The sequence below is a fragment of the Chlamydotis macqueenii genome, chromosome 2, assembly GCF_036417535.1.
Source record: "Chlamydotis macqueenii isolate bChlMac1 chromosome 2, bChlMac1.mat, whole genome shotgun sequence".
Lineage (NCBI taxonomy): Eukaryota > Metazoa > Chordata > Aves > Otidiformes > Otididae > Chlamydotis > Chlamydotis macqueenii.
The window spans coordinates 113134634-113150064 of NC_141557.1; the positions used below are offsets into that span (position 1 = coordinate 113134634).

General features: G+C 42.4%; 2 protein-coding genes across 12 annotated transcripts in view; one reads left to right on the plus strand and one right to left on the minus strand.

Annotated features, from left to right (window-relative positions):
- GREB1L (GREB1 like retinoic acid receptor coactivator) overlaps window positions 1-8295 on the plus strand; it is a 143513-nt gene extending 135218 nt beyond the window's left edge. For all 7 annotated transcript variants that reach the window (XM_086740698.1, XM_086740701.1, XM_086740704.1 and 4 more), the window contains 4 exons: window positions 974-1115; window positions 2633-2833; window positions 4064-4202; window positions 5476-8295. In XM_086740698.1, coding sequence (XP_086596824.1) covers window positions 974-1115; window positions 2633-2833; window positions 4064-4202; window positions 5476-5639 — 646 coding nt within the window. In that variant the 3' untranslated portion in view covers window positions 5640-8295. The remainder of the gene's footprint in view (window positions 1-973; window positions 1116-2632; window positions 2834-4063; window positions 4203-5475) is intronic.
- Window positions 8296-9145: 850 nt separating this feature from the next.
- ESCO1 (establishment of sister chromatid cohesion N-acetyltransferase 1) overlaps window positions 9146-15431 on the minus strand; it is a 35840-nt gene continuing 29554 nt past the window's right edge. For 3 of the 5 annotated variants that reach the window (XM_086740709.1, XM_086740710.1, XM_086740711.1), the window contains exons 10-12: window positions 13746-13889; window positions 12659-12846; window positions 9146-10158 (exon numbers count right to left, since the gene is read on the minus strand). In XM_086740709.1, coding sequence (XP_086596835.1) covers window positions 10011-10158; window positions 12659-12846; window positions 13746-13889 — 480 coding nt within the window. In that variant the 3' untranslated portion in view covers window positions 9146-10010. Of the gene's footprint in view, window positions 10159-12658; window positions 12847-13745; window positions 13890-15431 lie in introns of those variants that run through there. The other 2 variants (XR_015257681.1, XR_015257680.1) reach the window with 2 other exon arrangements.

Genomic DNA, 15431 nt, shown 5'->3' on the forward strand with positions numbered 1-15431 from the left:
TGAAGAGGGATTCCTTGTATTTCCTTCAGTCAGCTGTCCTCCCTGTTGCAATAAAAACAGATGAATAAATAACTTTCCTTCCTTTTTTCCCCCTCCTCACCTACCTTCATCCTAAAGCATTTGCAATAAAGCACAGTTGTTATGGAGCTTTACTGCTGGTTCTCATCACAGGCTGAAGCAATATCACGTTTTCCCCCCTCCCCAGCCAAGTGAGTTTAGAATAAACCCTGTCTCTGTAGCCACAGACTGGCCCTATGGTATCTCACCCTGGTCTCCTGCTGCTGTTTTCAGAGATCTTACGTATTTGAGTGAGGAATTGTGGTCTGTCAGTGCAAGCTGGGGTCTGGTGTGGCTTCCAGGGCTCTTGATTTCACATTCACTGGTTGGCTGAATCATGAGGTGGGAATCAGCCCACAAAAGTGAGCAACTACATTGTAAATAGCACAGGATAAATGTTACTTCTCAGCTGCTTTGTCCCCCATAGCCAAATTTTTGTCAAAGCCACATTTATCCCCTGATTGCAGATCATCAGAAGATATGTCATCTAGAATTTACTTGTTCAGAAATGGAGGTTGGTCACTGCAGAGCTTCTCTCAGTTCTGAAATACGTATAAAAAAGAACTACAAAGAAGAAAAAAAAGGAAAGGGTGGGGAGGAAATGATTGATGCCAGTAGATGACAAAGATTAGAGGGCTAGGCAGACTTGGTATGAGGAAGACGCATACAAACGCACTGAAAAGTGAAGATTTGTTTGCTCTTAAAATGACCAGAAGTTGTTTTCCTACACCAGGAGGACGTTGAAGGAATGAATCTTCAGAGCTGTGTAGAGAATTTGTACGGGCACCCTATTAGATGGTCTCCAGAAATCTCTGCTGAGCCCATTCTGGTGCATTTCAGCAGTGGGGGTGTGAGCGCTTGCTCATGCACAGGTCAGCCACACAGCTGGTTTAGTGATCTTGTGTTTAACGTCCAGGTATTTCTGTGAAGATGTAGATTTTAATCTGCGGACGAACAGCAGTGGCCTGCTCATCTGCCGCTTCAACAACTTCAGTGTCATGAAGAAGCATATTCAGGTTGGAGGACAAAAGGACTTTGTCGTTAAGCCAAAAATCATGGTGAGTGTGGATGTATGGTTCCTCATGTGTAAAGGGTAAAATCAGGACCTGTTTCCCTTAGTTCCCTGAACTCTCTAGCCTTGTAGATTTATTTTGTGCTTATTTGACATCTGACATTCATAAGTCTACTCTGTGGTATGGCTGCCACGTCAGAAATAGAAAATAATAAATATTTTTCTAATCGTAAATTACTAACAATAACCCTCCTAATCTCTTAGAAGATGGACTGGGATTGGAAAGAGTTTGGTCTAGCTGTTCACTGGTATCTCTGACAGAGGAAGAATTTGCAGACATACACTGATCAAAAGCAGGCAAGTTAGAATCACAGAATCATGGAATGGTTTGGGTTGGAAGGGACCTTTAAAGCTCAGCCAGTCCAACTCCCCTGCAAGAAGCAGGGACATCTCCAACGAGATCAGGTTGCTCAGAGCCCCGTCCAACCTGGCCTTGAATGTTTCCAGGGATGGGGCACCAACTGCCTCTCTGGGCAACCTGTGCCAGTGTTCTACCACCCTCAGTGTAAAAAATGTTTTCCTAATATCTCATCTAAATCTACCTCCCTCTATTTTAAAACCATTACCCTTAGTCCTGTCACAACAGGCCCTACTGAAGAGTTTGTCCTCCTGTGGGCCCCCATCAGGTACTGGAAGACCGCTATAAGGTCTCCCTGGAGTCTCCTCTTCTCCAGGCTGAACAGCCCCAACTCTCTCAGCCTGTCTTCATAGGAGAGGTGCTCCAGCCCCCTGATCATCTTCATGGCCTCCTCTGGACTCTCTCCAACTGGTCCATGTCCTTCTTATGTTGGACTTGTACTGGACTAGTTTTAATAATTTTAACACAGCCACTAGTTTCCAGTATTTCCTGGTTTGTGATGATGTTCAGTCCTTGCACTTGCTGACAGAAAGGGACTTGAGTGAGGAAAGGCACTGAAAATTGGAACCTTCTGAGATCCACCCAGGAAATCCAAATTTACAGAAATGGTGTGGGCATAACAAATATTTTATACAGAGTGTGTTTCACCTGTGCAAGCTTTTTTAAAACCTCAGCCCCATATTGCAGATTTGACCGACTAAACCGTGGATTTGCATACTTTTGGGAGGTCATTTTCTGAATTTTCCTTTTCCTATGGTTGCAGTGGAATCAGTAGCGATGGACTGGCCTATGAGAAGACTCCATAGAAAACGTTTTCTGTGGATGACTCCACACAAGGAGAATGTCATTTCCTGTGCTATCCAGGAGTAAGGCAGGATGAAGGGCGTTGTGACAATTTGAACTCCTTATTTTATGTCCCTTTAGGGAAGCAGTTATCCACACAGAAGTACTTAGCAACCCCTGAATAATTAATTTCTGTGCCGTTGTTCTGTGGCAAAATTGAGTGGAGATTTTTGATTCTTTCCTCCAACTTTCTCTCTTCTCTTGCCCTGTCATGGTGATCCTTTCCCCAGCCAGAGGAACTCCTGCAGAGAAGATACAGTGAGTAGGTGGATTAAAAGGAGGTCCCCTTGGTCTCATTGCAGGTTTCGGACAGCCTGGCACCAATAATGCCTCTTCAGTACGTCTGTGCTCCAGACAGTGAGCATACATTGTTGGCAGCCCCGTCTCAGTTCCTCCTGGAGAAGTTCCTTCAACATGCGACGTACAAACTCTTTCCGAAGGCCATTCATAACTTCAAGAACCCGGTATTGGCCATTGACTGCTACCTGGACATCGGGCTTGAGGTACAAAATATTTGCAGAGATAATTGGGACCATTAAATGCAAACCTTTACTTCAGCATCTTTCTTGTGTTGAAAAACCCTTCTTCTGTGGTCCCTCAGCATCAAGGGTAGCGTTTGAAGACTTTGGTCTCAGTGAGACTCTGCTGTTGGAGCTGAAGGACCAACTCCACTGGAAGAGTTGGCAATGAGGCCTCCTAGCTGGCTGGTAGAGACCAGAGGTCTGCAATGGATGATTGATGTGACTTGCAGAGGAATTGGGCATCTGACTGAAATACTACTTCATATGAAGCAAAAACCCAAAAGTGATGCCATTCTTGACAGAACTTGGTGTGCTGTCTAGCTGTCTGTACAAAAACTATCCACAAATGTTTTTAGATCACTGTCATACCCATACAGCCTTTCATCATCTGTGTTTGATGTGTCCTTGCAATAAGCTTGTTTTGGCTGAGTTTCAGATATGACCCTTTCCTGGTGGCTTGTGTCGCTGATGGATAGAGCTCATCCTTTCTAGTGCAGCTCTCCTTTTAGATGCTTTTCTTTTTATGAAGCCGTGTTTCTAGGGCAACTAGGTTTTTGCAAGTACGTCTCAGATGTCTGTAGGTAGGCAGAGCAGAATTTTTGAACCCATTGGCCAGTTTGAACTGGGTCTGAAGCAGGGTGAAAGTCTCATAAGGATTTGTTCTGATAAATTCCGTGGAGGTCAGAGGCAAGATAGAGAAGAGACCCTTCGATACAGAACAGCTGTCATAGCACTGAAGCACAGGAGGGCCCTGGTGCTGTGAACTACGTAGTTGATGCTTGCAGTCAGCAAGAGCAGGCACGCACCAGTGCAGAACAGCTGAAGCTTCAGCAGCTCCGGTACTTACGGAATTGTTTATTGTGTTTGACAAACGTATCATTACATCAAACATCGTTACAACAAACTTAAGTAATCTTAACAGTTGCTATAAGCAGGTCATTAATTCATAGAGAAGCAGAAAATCAAGCTGAATTATGGAGACCCCTGAAATAATGTCTTGCAGACTTGGTGACCAAATCTGAATCTAGAGGTTTGTCCCAGATGTTATTTTCTAAGGGAAGTTTGCTCAATACTGCGTTCTTGTTGGGTTGCATTTCTACCAGCACCAGCTGACTCACCTGTTACTACTAAGTTATATTCTGTTCCGTTAAAGTCTTACTTAGGCATTTTCTAACACAGAAGTGCTTGCTTTCTTCTCCTCTCCTGTTTCAGGTGGCTATATGCTATATTAGTTCCCGCCCGCACTCAGTCAACGTCAACTGCGAAGGGGTGTTCTTCAGCGGACTTCTGCTCTATCTCTGCGACTCCTTCGTTGGTGCAGACCTCCTCAAGCGGTTCAGGTTTCTGAAAGGTAATCTCATGGCTCTGCTGGGCATGCTGGGTGCTTTCCTGCCAAGTAATGGCACGGAGGAAAAGAGAAAGGTAGAGGAACAGCCAGATTCATTAAACAGCTCCATTGTTTCCACAGTTAGTGCTGCCATTGTTTTCAAAAGAAATAGATTAAGTGTTTCTTTTGGGAGTGTATGAAACTTCTGCCCCTGTTGGTAGTAAGTGCAGGTAATCGAACCTTAGGTAAGCTTTGCTAAATTACAGTCATTATTTTAAAGTGACATCAAATGGAAATAGGTGCAGAAAAACAAGGATACATGGAAACTGGTTAGTGAATCCTGAAGTCAGCAACTTGAGACTTTAGAGCGTAGACGTTACTGCTGAGGAAGAGAAATTCTACTCCAGTATCTGTCTACAATGGCCATAAATACTCAGTACTGTAGAGTAGGGCAGCTCTTAGTGGGAGGATGGTGGGCTCTACCCTCACCAGAACTTTATAAACCTCGTCAAATTCTTTCTTCGTCATTTTATTTTAATGCTAACAAACAGCAAATTGCCATGGGTATTCAGTAATGCCAATGTGTGTTACAGAGTTCCAGTGCATTTTTGGTGGCACAGCTGAGCCATTTCCATGTGTCAGGTGTGCGGGCTGCAAGCAAGCCCTGTGTCAGAGAAAGGAGGTGTCCAGCTCTGCTGCTTATTAAATGACTACACAGCCTGGTAACACCAGGTAGAAGGAAGCTTGCAAGTTTAATGTTAAACCAGAGAAATTGGGGATTTGGTTTGTTATTCCTCTTCCAGTGCTTTATCAAGAGGAGCTCTCGTACTTAAGCGAAGCTATAGCAGACTTCCTCAGGAGTCAGCTGTGAGACTGACTGTGGTTTGACTTTATAGAGTTTCATCATTGACCTTGTACAAACCCAGACGTCCCATTAAAAAAAAAAAGGCTTTATTCTTTTGGCATAATTATCAGTAGTGATAACTGGATTCAAGTTAAGGTTCTCTCTGCTATGGTTGATGATACTGACACCAGTCAGGCAGTGCCGTCCTGTGATAAAGAGCAAACGCCACGCCACACTTGGTTCTCCCTGTCCCTGCCTCCCTGCGCCTGTCACATGTGCCTCTGTCTCAGGGCTCACAGGACTGGCCTCAGCCTAGGCTGGTTGGTTGTCGACAGACCCTACGAATATGCTTTCTTCCTACCTCGCAGCAGTGATTGCTTTAAAATATCTTAGGAAAATGAAGGAGATAGTTGTTCCTGTACCCTGAGAATCTAACGTGCTTTTCAATTGAAGGTGCCACCCTGTGTGTCATATGTCAAGACAGAAGCTCGTTACGACAGACCATAGTCCGGTTGGAGTTGGAGGACGAGTGGCAGTTCCGACTTCGGGATGAGTTTCAAACTGCTAACAGTAGTGACGACAAACCGCTCTATTTTCTTACTGGACGCCATATATAAGCTTTGCTAAGACACCGCTTACAAAAAAAAAAAAAGGAAAAAAGAAAAAGAACTTTTTTTTTTTTTTTACAAGTACAATCACTGTGGAGCAAAGTGCAACCAATATTTATCTAGACTGCTCTAAAGGATTCCCCACAGTTCTGAAGTAGGCTTTATTCCTAGGGATAAAATTACTGCATCAGTCATGACTTAAAGGATCCTGGATTCCAGTTATTTTCACATCGGTGATAGCCACTGACACGAATCACCCAGCCAACCAAGCTGTAGGATCTACGACGAGGACGTAATTTCATTGAAGAAGAATCCTTTTTACATTCAGCTGCGCTAGCGGAAGAAGCTGCTGGTTTGAATGTGTTACATGAAACGCAATCCAGCACATGGAATTTCTTGAAGCGATGTGGAGGAGAGCCCACCATGTCTCTTCAGCTCTGTACTGTGGTACAGGAATACTCAGGGGTTTGAAACTACAATATAACGTAGATGTTTGTATTAAAAGGAATAGTCTTGTTCTCTGTGCAGTGTTAGTTTAAAATGTGTAATGGTGTATGTATTGAAACTGTCTTTGGCAAAATTTCCACAGGTGTTCAAAGTTTACTACTTAAACCTGAACAAATCAGCAAATGTGTGGCAGGCACTGTGCACCAGGTTCTCCCGGCAATGTTTTTTCACCCAGTCAGGCACAACCTCCACGACTCCAGGGACAAAGCAAAAGGTTTCTTGTAGCTGCTCTCTCCTCAGTTAGCGCCCAGAATAACTTGCAAGCAAATCACCTCCTGTTTCCCACTCCCATGGGAGTTTTGAAAACCTATGCTCCGTCCTCCTTTGCACATGGAAATGAGTCCTACTGTACGTCTGACCCCTCCAACCCCTTCGTGGTGGGCTGTATGCAACTTACTCTGTGTCCTTTTCACTCAACTCCAGTTGGCTGCAGAGCCAGGATGAGATCTGTCACGTCATACCCGTACGTGAGACAACATATCAAAAAATGTTTGGGAGGGCAAGGACGCCTGAGCTGGATCTGAGAGAAACCGAAGGTATTTTACAATTGCTCCAGTAGGGAGAAGTCCCACGGAGCTGGGACGAGTCAGGAGAGACTCTGTCCAGCAGCAAAAAACCTTTGAATGTGTCACCCAACACTGTCAGCCCTTTTTTTTTTTATTAACCTCTGTAAATATTGGTTGTAGCGGTAGTTGCACATTGTTCTACTTACTAGCAAATTACTGATCCTCGTTGAGTTGTTCCGGAGTGCACTCAGTGCAGTAGCTTTTGGTTGTCAGGGTTAAATCGTAGCGGTACTCTGCCTCTACTCATGCAGTTAGCATGGGTTACCCCATGGAGGTTTCCATTAAAATTTAAAAAAAAAAAAAAAAAAAAAAGTAATAATCTCCCTGCACATTTTGACCCCTTTATTAAAAAGAAAAATGCAGCATGTTCTTAAAAGTGATTCCGGGAGCTCAGTCCCAAAAATGCAATGAAATTAACACATCTTTATACTTGACCTGCACCTCATTGGACAAGGACCTGCCAAAGCTGCATTTTTTTTTGTATGCATAGTGTTAATTAAGCAACTTTTTTTTATCTTGTGAAAAAGAGATGTTTACAGATGAAAAAAAAAAACATAATATATTCGACAGAGGCTAAAGGAAAATGGTTTGCATATGTCTGTCTTAATGTAGCTTAACGCTGATGCTGTAAATTTAGCCAGTTTCAGATGAACAACTCATTTCTGTACATTTATTTTTTATTTTCCTTCAGACACAACCTGCCTTATCTATTTTAACACTTAGAAGAAGTAGGGATACGAGAGATGCTTCTTGAAGCTTTCGATACACACCTGAATGTATTCCAGTAGTTCTGGTTTTCCCAGAAGGGTTTAAGGCCAACTCTGAGTCTTAGTGTGGCGTAGAAGTTTCAGGTATTATGTGTTCAAAAATGGTTTCCTTTCTGTTTGTGTATTTGATGTTTGCACTAAGTTCGTTCTTAAAATTCCAGGTGCTGAGACTACTACGAGGCGTTAGCCCTCTGGTGAAGCAGTGCAAAATTGTCCTGAGGGCTGAGAGCAGAGTCAGAAAGCCACCGTACTTGCCTGCCTTTACCAAACAATAGCAAATCCATTTCCTTAACTCTCTCCTGTGCAGCAGGAAGGTGGTTGGTGACACTCAGGCCGGAGCATCCTAAAGCAGCTCAGGTGGTGCAGGCCTGTCCCACGGAACAGTCAGAATGGCTGCCTGGTGTGAACTCCTGGGCAGGAGACCATTATTTGACATCTAGGTTGTTGCTATTCCATTTCGGTTTTAAGCCTCACCATCACGGCCATTCTTATGAATGTATTCAATTGGCCAGCGTTATATTTTTACCTGTAGATGTTCTTGTCTATTCACAGGTTAAATTTGAATGTAAACTAAGATTTAAAGAATCATATGCAGATGCTTTTTGCTTAACTTATGTAATTGCTTTTTGTGACTTTTGGAAGAGGATTAAAAAAATGTTGCTTTCCTAATGTAAAGTTTTCTTAACCAAAAAACTTGGTGAATTTAGCTTCACTAGTCAGTCTACCTCATGTTATTGTTTATGAACAGAAACTGTCTGAAGTTGTGGCTACGGTATGTTTATAATGTGCTTTCATTAAATTTGAATATATTAAGTTACCGTTTAAGACTGCCTCTCTTTGCTGGTGGTTTGTCCAGGACACTGGACATTTTATGGTGGTGTGCTTCCAGGAGTACAGAGCTTTCAAACCGGGTACTTGTGATCAGGGCAAGCAGCTTGGTGGCAAGCAGACCTGAGGGAGGAGGTACACAAGCTGTAAATACCAACTTCTAGCCCCCTTAAATACAAAGCAGTTGAAAAAGGGGCTTGGGCTGGCCACACTTCAGCATTGCTCTGGCAATAACTCAGGAGCAGCAAAAGGATCTTGGCACTTCCTGCTCTCCAAGCCCACCAGAAGTGCTCGTGTTTCGATTTTTTCCATGAACTCACACCACTTTTGTGACAAAGCCCTTTGCCGTCTGCTCACAATCCCCTAGAAACTTACACATCACAGCTTGGAAACAGCAGCCTGTACAGCCCAGAACTCGCCACCGTGCAGCTCCTGCAGTTTTAAGTACTCTGAACAATGTGCGAGTTCTTTAGTAAGCACAGCACCATACAAAAAAAAAAGCGTACTCCCAACTGCACATAAGTTCCAAAATTAAAACAAACCATAAGTTTAAATTTAATTAAATCTTTTAAGCTATTATGCGAGGCTGAAGGCATCACCTCTCACCTTCCTGTAAACCCTGTAGCGGGATGGTATTGAGCCAGAACTGCTGGGGGACTGATCCCTGGGGTGCGACCCAAACGCACCGTCACAAAGGAAACTCTGACCACAAGCAGGCACCAATGCAGGGACTGTGTTCTCCAGAGACTGCTTCAAAACACATGCTGCTGCAGGCCATCAAGATCATCTTTCACATGCAAAAGTATGGAATACACTGAAGATTCAGTCACACGTAGTACCAATAGAGTAACTTTAAAAAAAGCTATCAAGTATTTTATTTTTAATCTATCTACATTATGTACAGATCAAGAAAGGCCACAGCAGTTTTTCAACATACAAACCCTTGAAAAGAGGAGAGATTTATGAAAGAGTGACAAGTATCAAAGCGAAGTCCACTAACAACGGTATATACTCAGTACAGTACTTGAAGAAAAGTGATGAGTACACCAGTCTCCAGGGTTTGCATTCCACCTTTTGCAACTAATTTGGGGGGGAGGGCGACAGGGGTAGAACAAGCCACTGATGCTGCTGACACGCTGTAGGCTCCCTTACACCCCGCAGCACATCGAATGCGCCCCGAAACCAGCATACAGCCTGTGAGGGTTATTAACCGCGATGACTGCGCGGTAACACCTCTCGCCTCCATGGAACTGAGAACAGCCTTGAACTCTGTGAAGCAAGCAACCGTCACCACCCTCACCGGGCTGCTGCACCTGGCGGCAGGCGATCAGCGGTGCCGTACCGAGCAGCACTGGTATATCACCACATTAAGAACTTCAGCGTGTACTCATCAGTGAGAGCAGAGTCTTTGCGTTAATTTACAGTCCACTATGAACAATTTTCTGCTGCATGTAAACATGACTAACTAGATAAAATACAATCAAACTTTTGTAAAAGTTAATAAAATATCTTCTTTTTAAAAAAAAAAACAAAACAAAGTTAGCCTATTACTGCATTGTTTACAATTTTAATAAAATAGTACAACCTTTCGATTGTTACCAGTCCTGAGTTCACTGTAATAAAAATGGCCCTGGCTTCTGCTGAAGGTCTGCACCCACCCAGTGCGTTCTGGCAGAAGTCTCCAAATAAAAACAGAATTCCTTCGGGAGCGGTTAGGGCTGGTGCTGTCCGTTGAGGAAGTTGTACACCAGGAACTGGCCGGTGCCACAGTACTGTGTTGCAAAGAGTTTTCCATCAGGAGTGGGGTCAGAGAAAGCGATTTCTTCTTTACTTAAGTATGAGCCATATATAAAGTTGCTCCTGTTTTAAAGGAGGAAAAAAAAAAGTTACGCTCAAGGAATAATGCAAGAATATTTATTCTTTTAGGCCACAAACCAGGAATTAAGTGGCACAGACATTCAAAAGGAAGGTCTGTTGGGAGGAGGTGGCTCTATTTATATGAGCTATCTTCACCTTCCAAAGGGTAAGGAGAATCACTTGTTCTGGGAGAGTTTTGATAAAGCCTTGGTATTTTAGAAGTGTACATACAGAGTAATTACTTGTAAGTTGCACAAAGAGTTCCAATTTCAGAGTTTAGGAAAAACTATGAATTCATTCCAACTATTTCTTCACAGAAAATGGACTGTTAGGACAATGACTACAATCGCTAGGAATGAAAACAAAAGATACAAACAAGTCAGGGCGCTTACAGAGGGGGGCGGAAAGGACCTGATGAAATTTCAAGTTCCTCGTTTGAGAAAAACATTTGACTTTTGGATGAGAGGACATCTTGGATTAATTAAGAACATAACCATAAGGCATAATTCATAAGTGATCCACTTTCAATACTAACGATATGAAAAGGAAGATTCAATTTGCTTAACTTCATGAAAATAATTTATGTACATTTTATTCTTATTTGAAGAAAGAGGAGAGAATCGAGAGATCTGGATGGCTGTGTGAACAAATTTAGAATACTGATCTCAGGCTTTAAGACCTCAATCAGGGGAAGGAGGAGTTAATGTTTATCCTTGGAAACAGAAGAAACTCCCATTACAGTTAAGTTTTTTAATTCCTATAAAATAGAAGTACATATACTTGCAGAGCAAGTATGAGCGTCGATTATATGGACATCTCCATTAAATCTTGATGAAAAGACAATAGGAAAAAAAGCCTTAATTATTACCAGCTTTATTCCCTTCTCTTCAGTGTATTTAGGAAGATTATTTTTGCAAGAATCTTAAGACTGTCTGACCAGATTTTTGTGACTCCAGGTCATCTGTGAAAGCTTAAGTGAAACAGGGCAGACACTCTCAACATGGACTTTAAAAAGTCTGCTAGGATGCCTTCAGCATTTTGAAGTCAGGATTTAGCTGGCTACCAGAATCATCCAGTTCAAACTACCTTTGGCTATCATAGACATTTAGGCTGAAATTCACTGGCAGCTGAGCAGATCTGACTGCTTACTGCCATCAAAAAGCAAGGCTCACTCCTTTCCTTTGCCTTCTGCAACCTCTGGGCTCCCTTTCTTACACCAACTCTAGAGCTCATCAGACCTTTCTATGAACCAACTGAGCACAGAATAACGCAAAGCTCACTCTTTTTGGTGAACCTGTCTTCTGCTAACATAGCAATGAGCTAATGGAAGGCCAAACAAGCACAAGAGGACAGCAAAAGGTAAGATGCAGTGCACAGCTAAGAGGGAAACTGAGACCTCTTCTTGTTAGCCACAGCAAACTACCAAAATTGACTCTAAAGATCTTTTAGAGCTGTAACTGAGGGAGCAACTCCAGCATTGCTTTGGGGAAGAAATCTTTCTTTTACAAATACTTTATAGGAAGCTATTGAATACACAATTAAAAATCAGCCAAAAATACAGCCAAATCATCAAGTTAATGTGCTTATCTGAATACAGCCTTACAGTCGATAGTTCAGACGGAATGTGATCTGATAAGAACTTTCTAGTTCTTCCACCAGCCAGGCAAGATGCATTCTGCAGAGCTTTGCCAGGCTCTCCAAACACCCCAGAGGGTAAGGACTGGCAGACACAGGAGCATGTGTGCCACAAACATGATCAAGATGGGGCTAACCAGGCACCTAGCACAAACCTGAGTCCAGCAGTAATAAGATTTGAGTAGTTCTTGGCATTACTCAGAACAGCATTTAAACTTCTAGGAAGTGTCACTGGAAGAAACCTTCAGTCTGGAGATTCACCATCTTACACTTATCTAAACAGTGGTGCAGATATTTGAGCCCTTTTAAGGATCCAGCACTTAGCATGCAGCTGAATGCACCCATCACTAGCTACTAGAGCTCCATAAGGCTCAGTGAACCTGAGTAAAGAAAAAAAAAAAAAAAAAAAAAAAAAAGTACACTTGGAAGCCACCAGACCCTATCAAATAGTTCAGTGCACTCGTCTCTGTTCTTTCCCCCTTTCTACCACTAAGGAATGGACATTTGGCCAACAATTATTAGGTCCTAGTCCTTAACACTTGGGTAATCTCACACTTTGACCAAAGACAGTCTCATTTCCTTCACTCATAATTGCCTCAGAGGAATTTACCCAAGCTCATTGGCAGACTACTAGGGTGACTCACTACAACTGCACTGAGTAGAAACATTTCTGTTAAAGACAAGTTATTGCAGAACACTGACGTTAGTTACTGAACTCCACATAATACTGGAACTGTCAACTCTGCTCAGATCTACACCCTCAGTATCACCAGCAGCTTAAAAATACAAGCTTGAGACGCACAAAGCAATAAATGGACCGAGTTCGATCTAAACTACATGTAACCAAGGAACATTTTTTTTATATTACCTAAGACACTCTATCATCCGAGAAGCAATCTTCTTTCGACGCATCATACTGAATACCCATATTCGACTAATCCCACAAATAGCAGGTTCTGGAGAAGTTGAACAGCACCATGCTTTCTGTCTTTCAAATATGACTTTCTCATTTTCTGAACTGACTTCTGGAACCTTCTCTTCTATAACTCTGTAGCCCTGCAAGTGATGTAAAAAATATTAGTCACTTTACAAAAGCATCACTACTGACTGAACAAAATAATTTTTGTGTCATTTATTTCAGTTAAACATACTTACTTACTAAAATGTCTTATCAAAAAGACTGCATATTTGTGTCACACTGAATTTCGGTAAACATTTTCAAAATTGGAATAGATGATAGAAGATTAAACAAAAAAAAATCTAAAGCTTATCTGATTTAAAATAACAAGTAATCCAATTCTTATTACCACCTGTATTAAAAGCGTTTGCAGCAATTTCTCTGACTTTGACTAAGATTGTTTTGCTTCTTGTCTGCTACTCCCAAGGGACAGTAGAAAACATCAGAGTTTACAAGGGAACAGGCAGAACACGTGATGAAGTTCTGACATCAGTTTCTAGTACTGCACCTGGCAGCATGACTTCTTGTCCTGCTCTCCACTGCACAGTTCTGCTCCCTGCTTCTGCTCGCTGTGGAGCTGTTTGATCCCTCAGTGATTCAACTCAATCCTACAGAGTAACCACTTTTTCATCCAAGTTGGATTTCGGCCGGCCAGGGAGTTGACTCTGCTCGTCAACAAGCAAGAGGAGGGTCAGGGCTAGAATAGCAGAGGAATAAAAATTCCACCCTTTGGCTGTAGCAAGTTCTTAGATGAGCAGATCTGAGCCAAGAATGACACCATACATGTGTCTCAGCTCAATGTCAACTACACAGAAATGAATAGCTACATTTCAGAATGGTTTACCACCAAAAATCTTCTCTCTGGAAAAGGCATACATGGAATATTTATTTGCTAAATGGCTAGACTTAAACTCTTAGGTAATTCTAAAGTTTCAGAATGTTTGAAGAACATAGACATTAAGCACTGACACAGATTGCCTTTCTCCAGATCACTTACCCACTGGATGTGTTCGGCAATTAAACAGCCAATAACTTTTTTGTCATTAGAAATAAAAAGAAGAGTTTTAGTTCTAGAATAACACATGAGCGGAGCTTGCTGAAATCCCAAGTCATTGTCTACCATTTCTCTAATTTCTTCAACCTGTCAAAATAAGTTTAAATCCTGTATAAGAAACACATGTAAATATACATTTGTATAAATATACACAAAAATTACAGATTTACAAAAATGCACTGAAAGCTATTCCAGAAGTTAAGGATTATCCAAAGTAACCTGCAACACACTGGTCCACATAAGTGTTCCTTAAATAACAGTCGGCTGGAAATAGGAAGAGCAGAGATCTCTAAGGCAGCTTCCATTAAGTTCAAACCTCAATTAATTACAGGCTAGCTGAGAGACTGTAGGTAATCAAAGTGTGGGCTCTGATATTCTAGAAGTAAATGAGATCTATGCCAAAAGTTAAACTTGCTTAAAGTTTTCTGTCTGTACTTTTAAAGTCTTGAAAGAACTAATCCATTAAGGGTTTCGATGCCAGCACAGTGCGAAGGCAGCTAGAAAATGTATGCATTTGTCGTAACGGAATAAGTAACAGTTGCCTCTTTCCTCAAGCTTTCTGCTTTTCCATTAGCCTTGTAAAGAGTAACTGAAACTGAAAATAAAATTTTCTTTAATATTAACAAGTTTAGAAGAAATTTATAAACTCCAGCATGAATGTAGACAAAAGCTTGCGCATGAGCTGAGATTTTACCGGGGGATTCCTGTATCTACAACTGGGCACTGGAACAGCCTCTATCATCCCATCGCTCATGTGAGACAGAAATAAGGTGGCCTTTCCTATGTGGTGTATTAAAGAGCATGAGCTTCTTTAATGCATGCTGTAGTTAGATCAGTAAAGCAAAACTAGAGTTACTATGACCATATGAAGTTAGTACTGATCAAATGAAAATAGTGTTTAAAAATGCATTTAAAGTAACTTAAAATGCACGGTATCACTTTCTGATCTAACCTTCAGGTATCAGTTGTTTAAAAACAAGTCCAACTAGCCAATCTGAAACACTAAGTAACCAGTCTTGAAGTCAGTCATCCACAGTGGTAATAGCTGTAGATTCTCTCAACTTTAACCATACGGAAATGTCGTGGTTTTGTTAGTGAGGGGGGGCCTAAGGTGGTAGCTTCTGTAGGAAACTGCTAGAAGTCGCTCCCCTTTGTTCAGGGGACTTGGCCAGGCCTAGGGCGGACCCACTGCTGGCCAAGGCCGAGCCGATTGGTAGCAGAATGTCTCGTGATAACGCCTCTGCGATAACGTATTTAAGAATGGGAAAACAGAAAAAAAGAGAGAGAGGACAGAAGATGTGAAGAAGCTGAGCGGGGGCAGAGGCGCAGAGGGGGAGGCGCAGGCCTCATGGGCCTTGCAGGCCTCACCCTCTGGCCTCTCGCCAGGCAGCCGATTGGGCCCGACTCGGTCCAGCCCAGCTGCAAGAAGTGGAAAGGAGATGAGAAGTGAATAAGATGTAAAAAAAGATCCTGAGAGACATCTACCAGCCTGTTGTGAGGAACGGCTGCAGACGCCAAGGTCAGTTCAGAAGGAGGGGGAGGAGTAATGCGGCTCCTGGCCAAGATTCCCCTGCAGCCTGTGGTGACGACCATGGTGGAGCAGGTTGTCCCCCTGCAGCCCATGGAAGT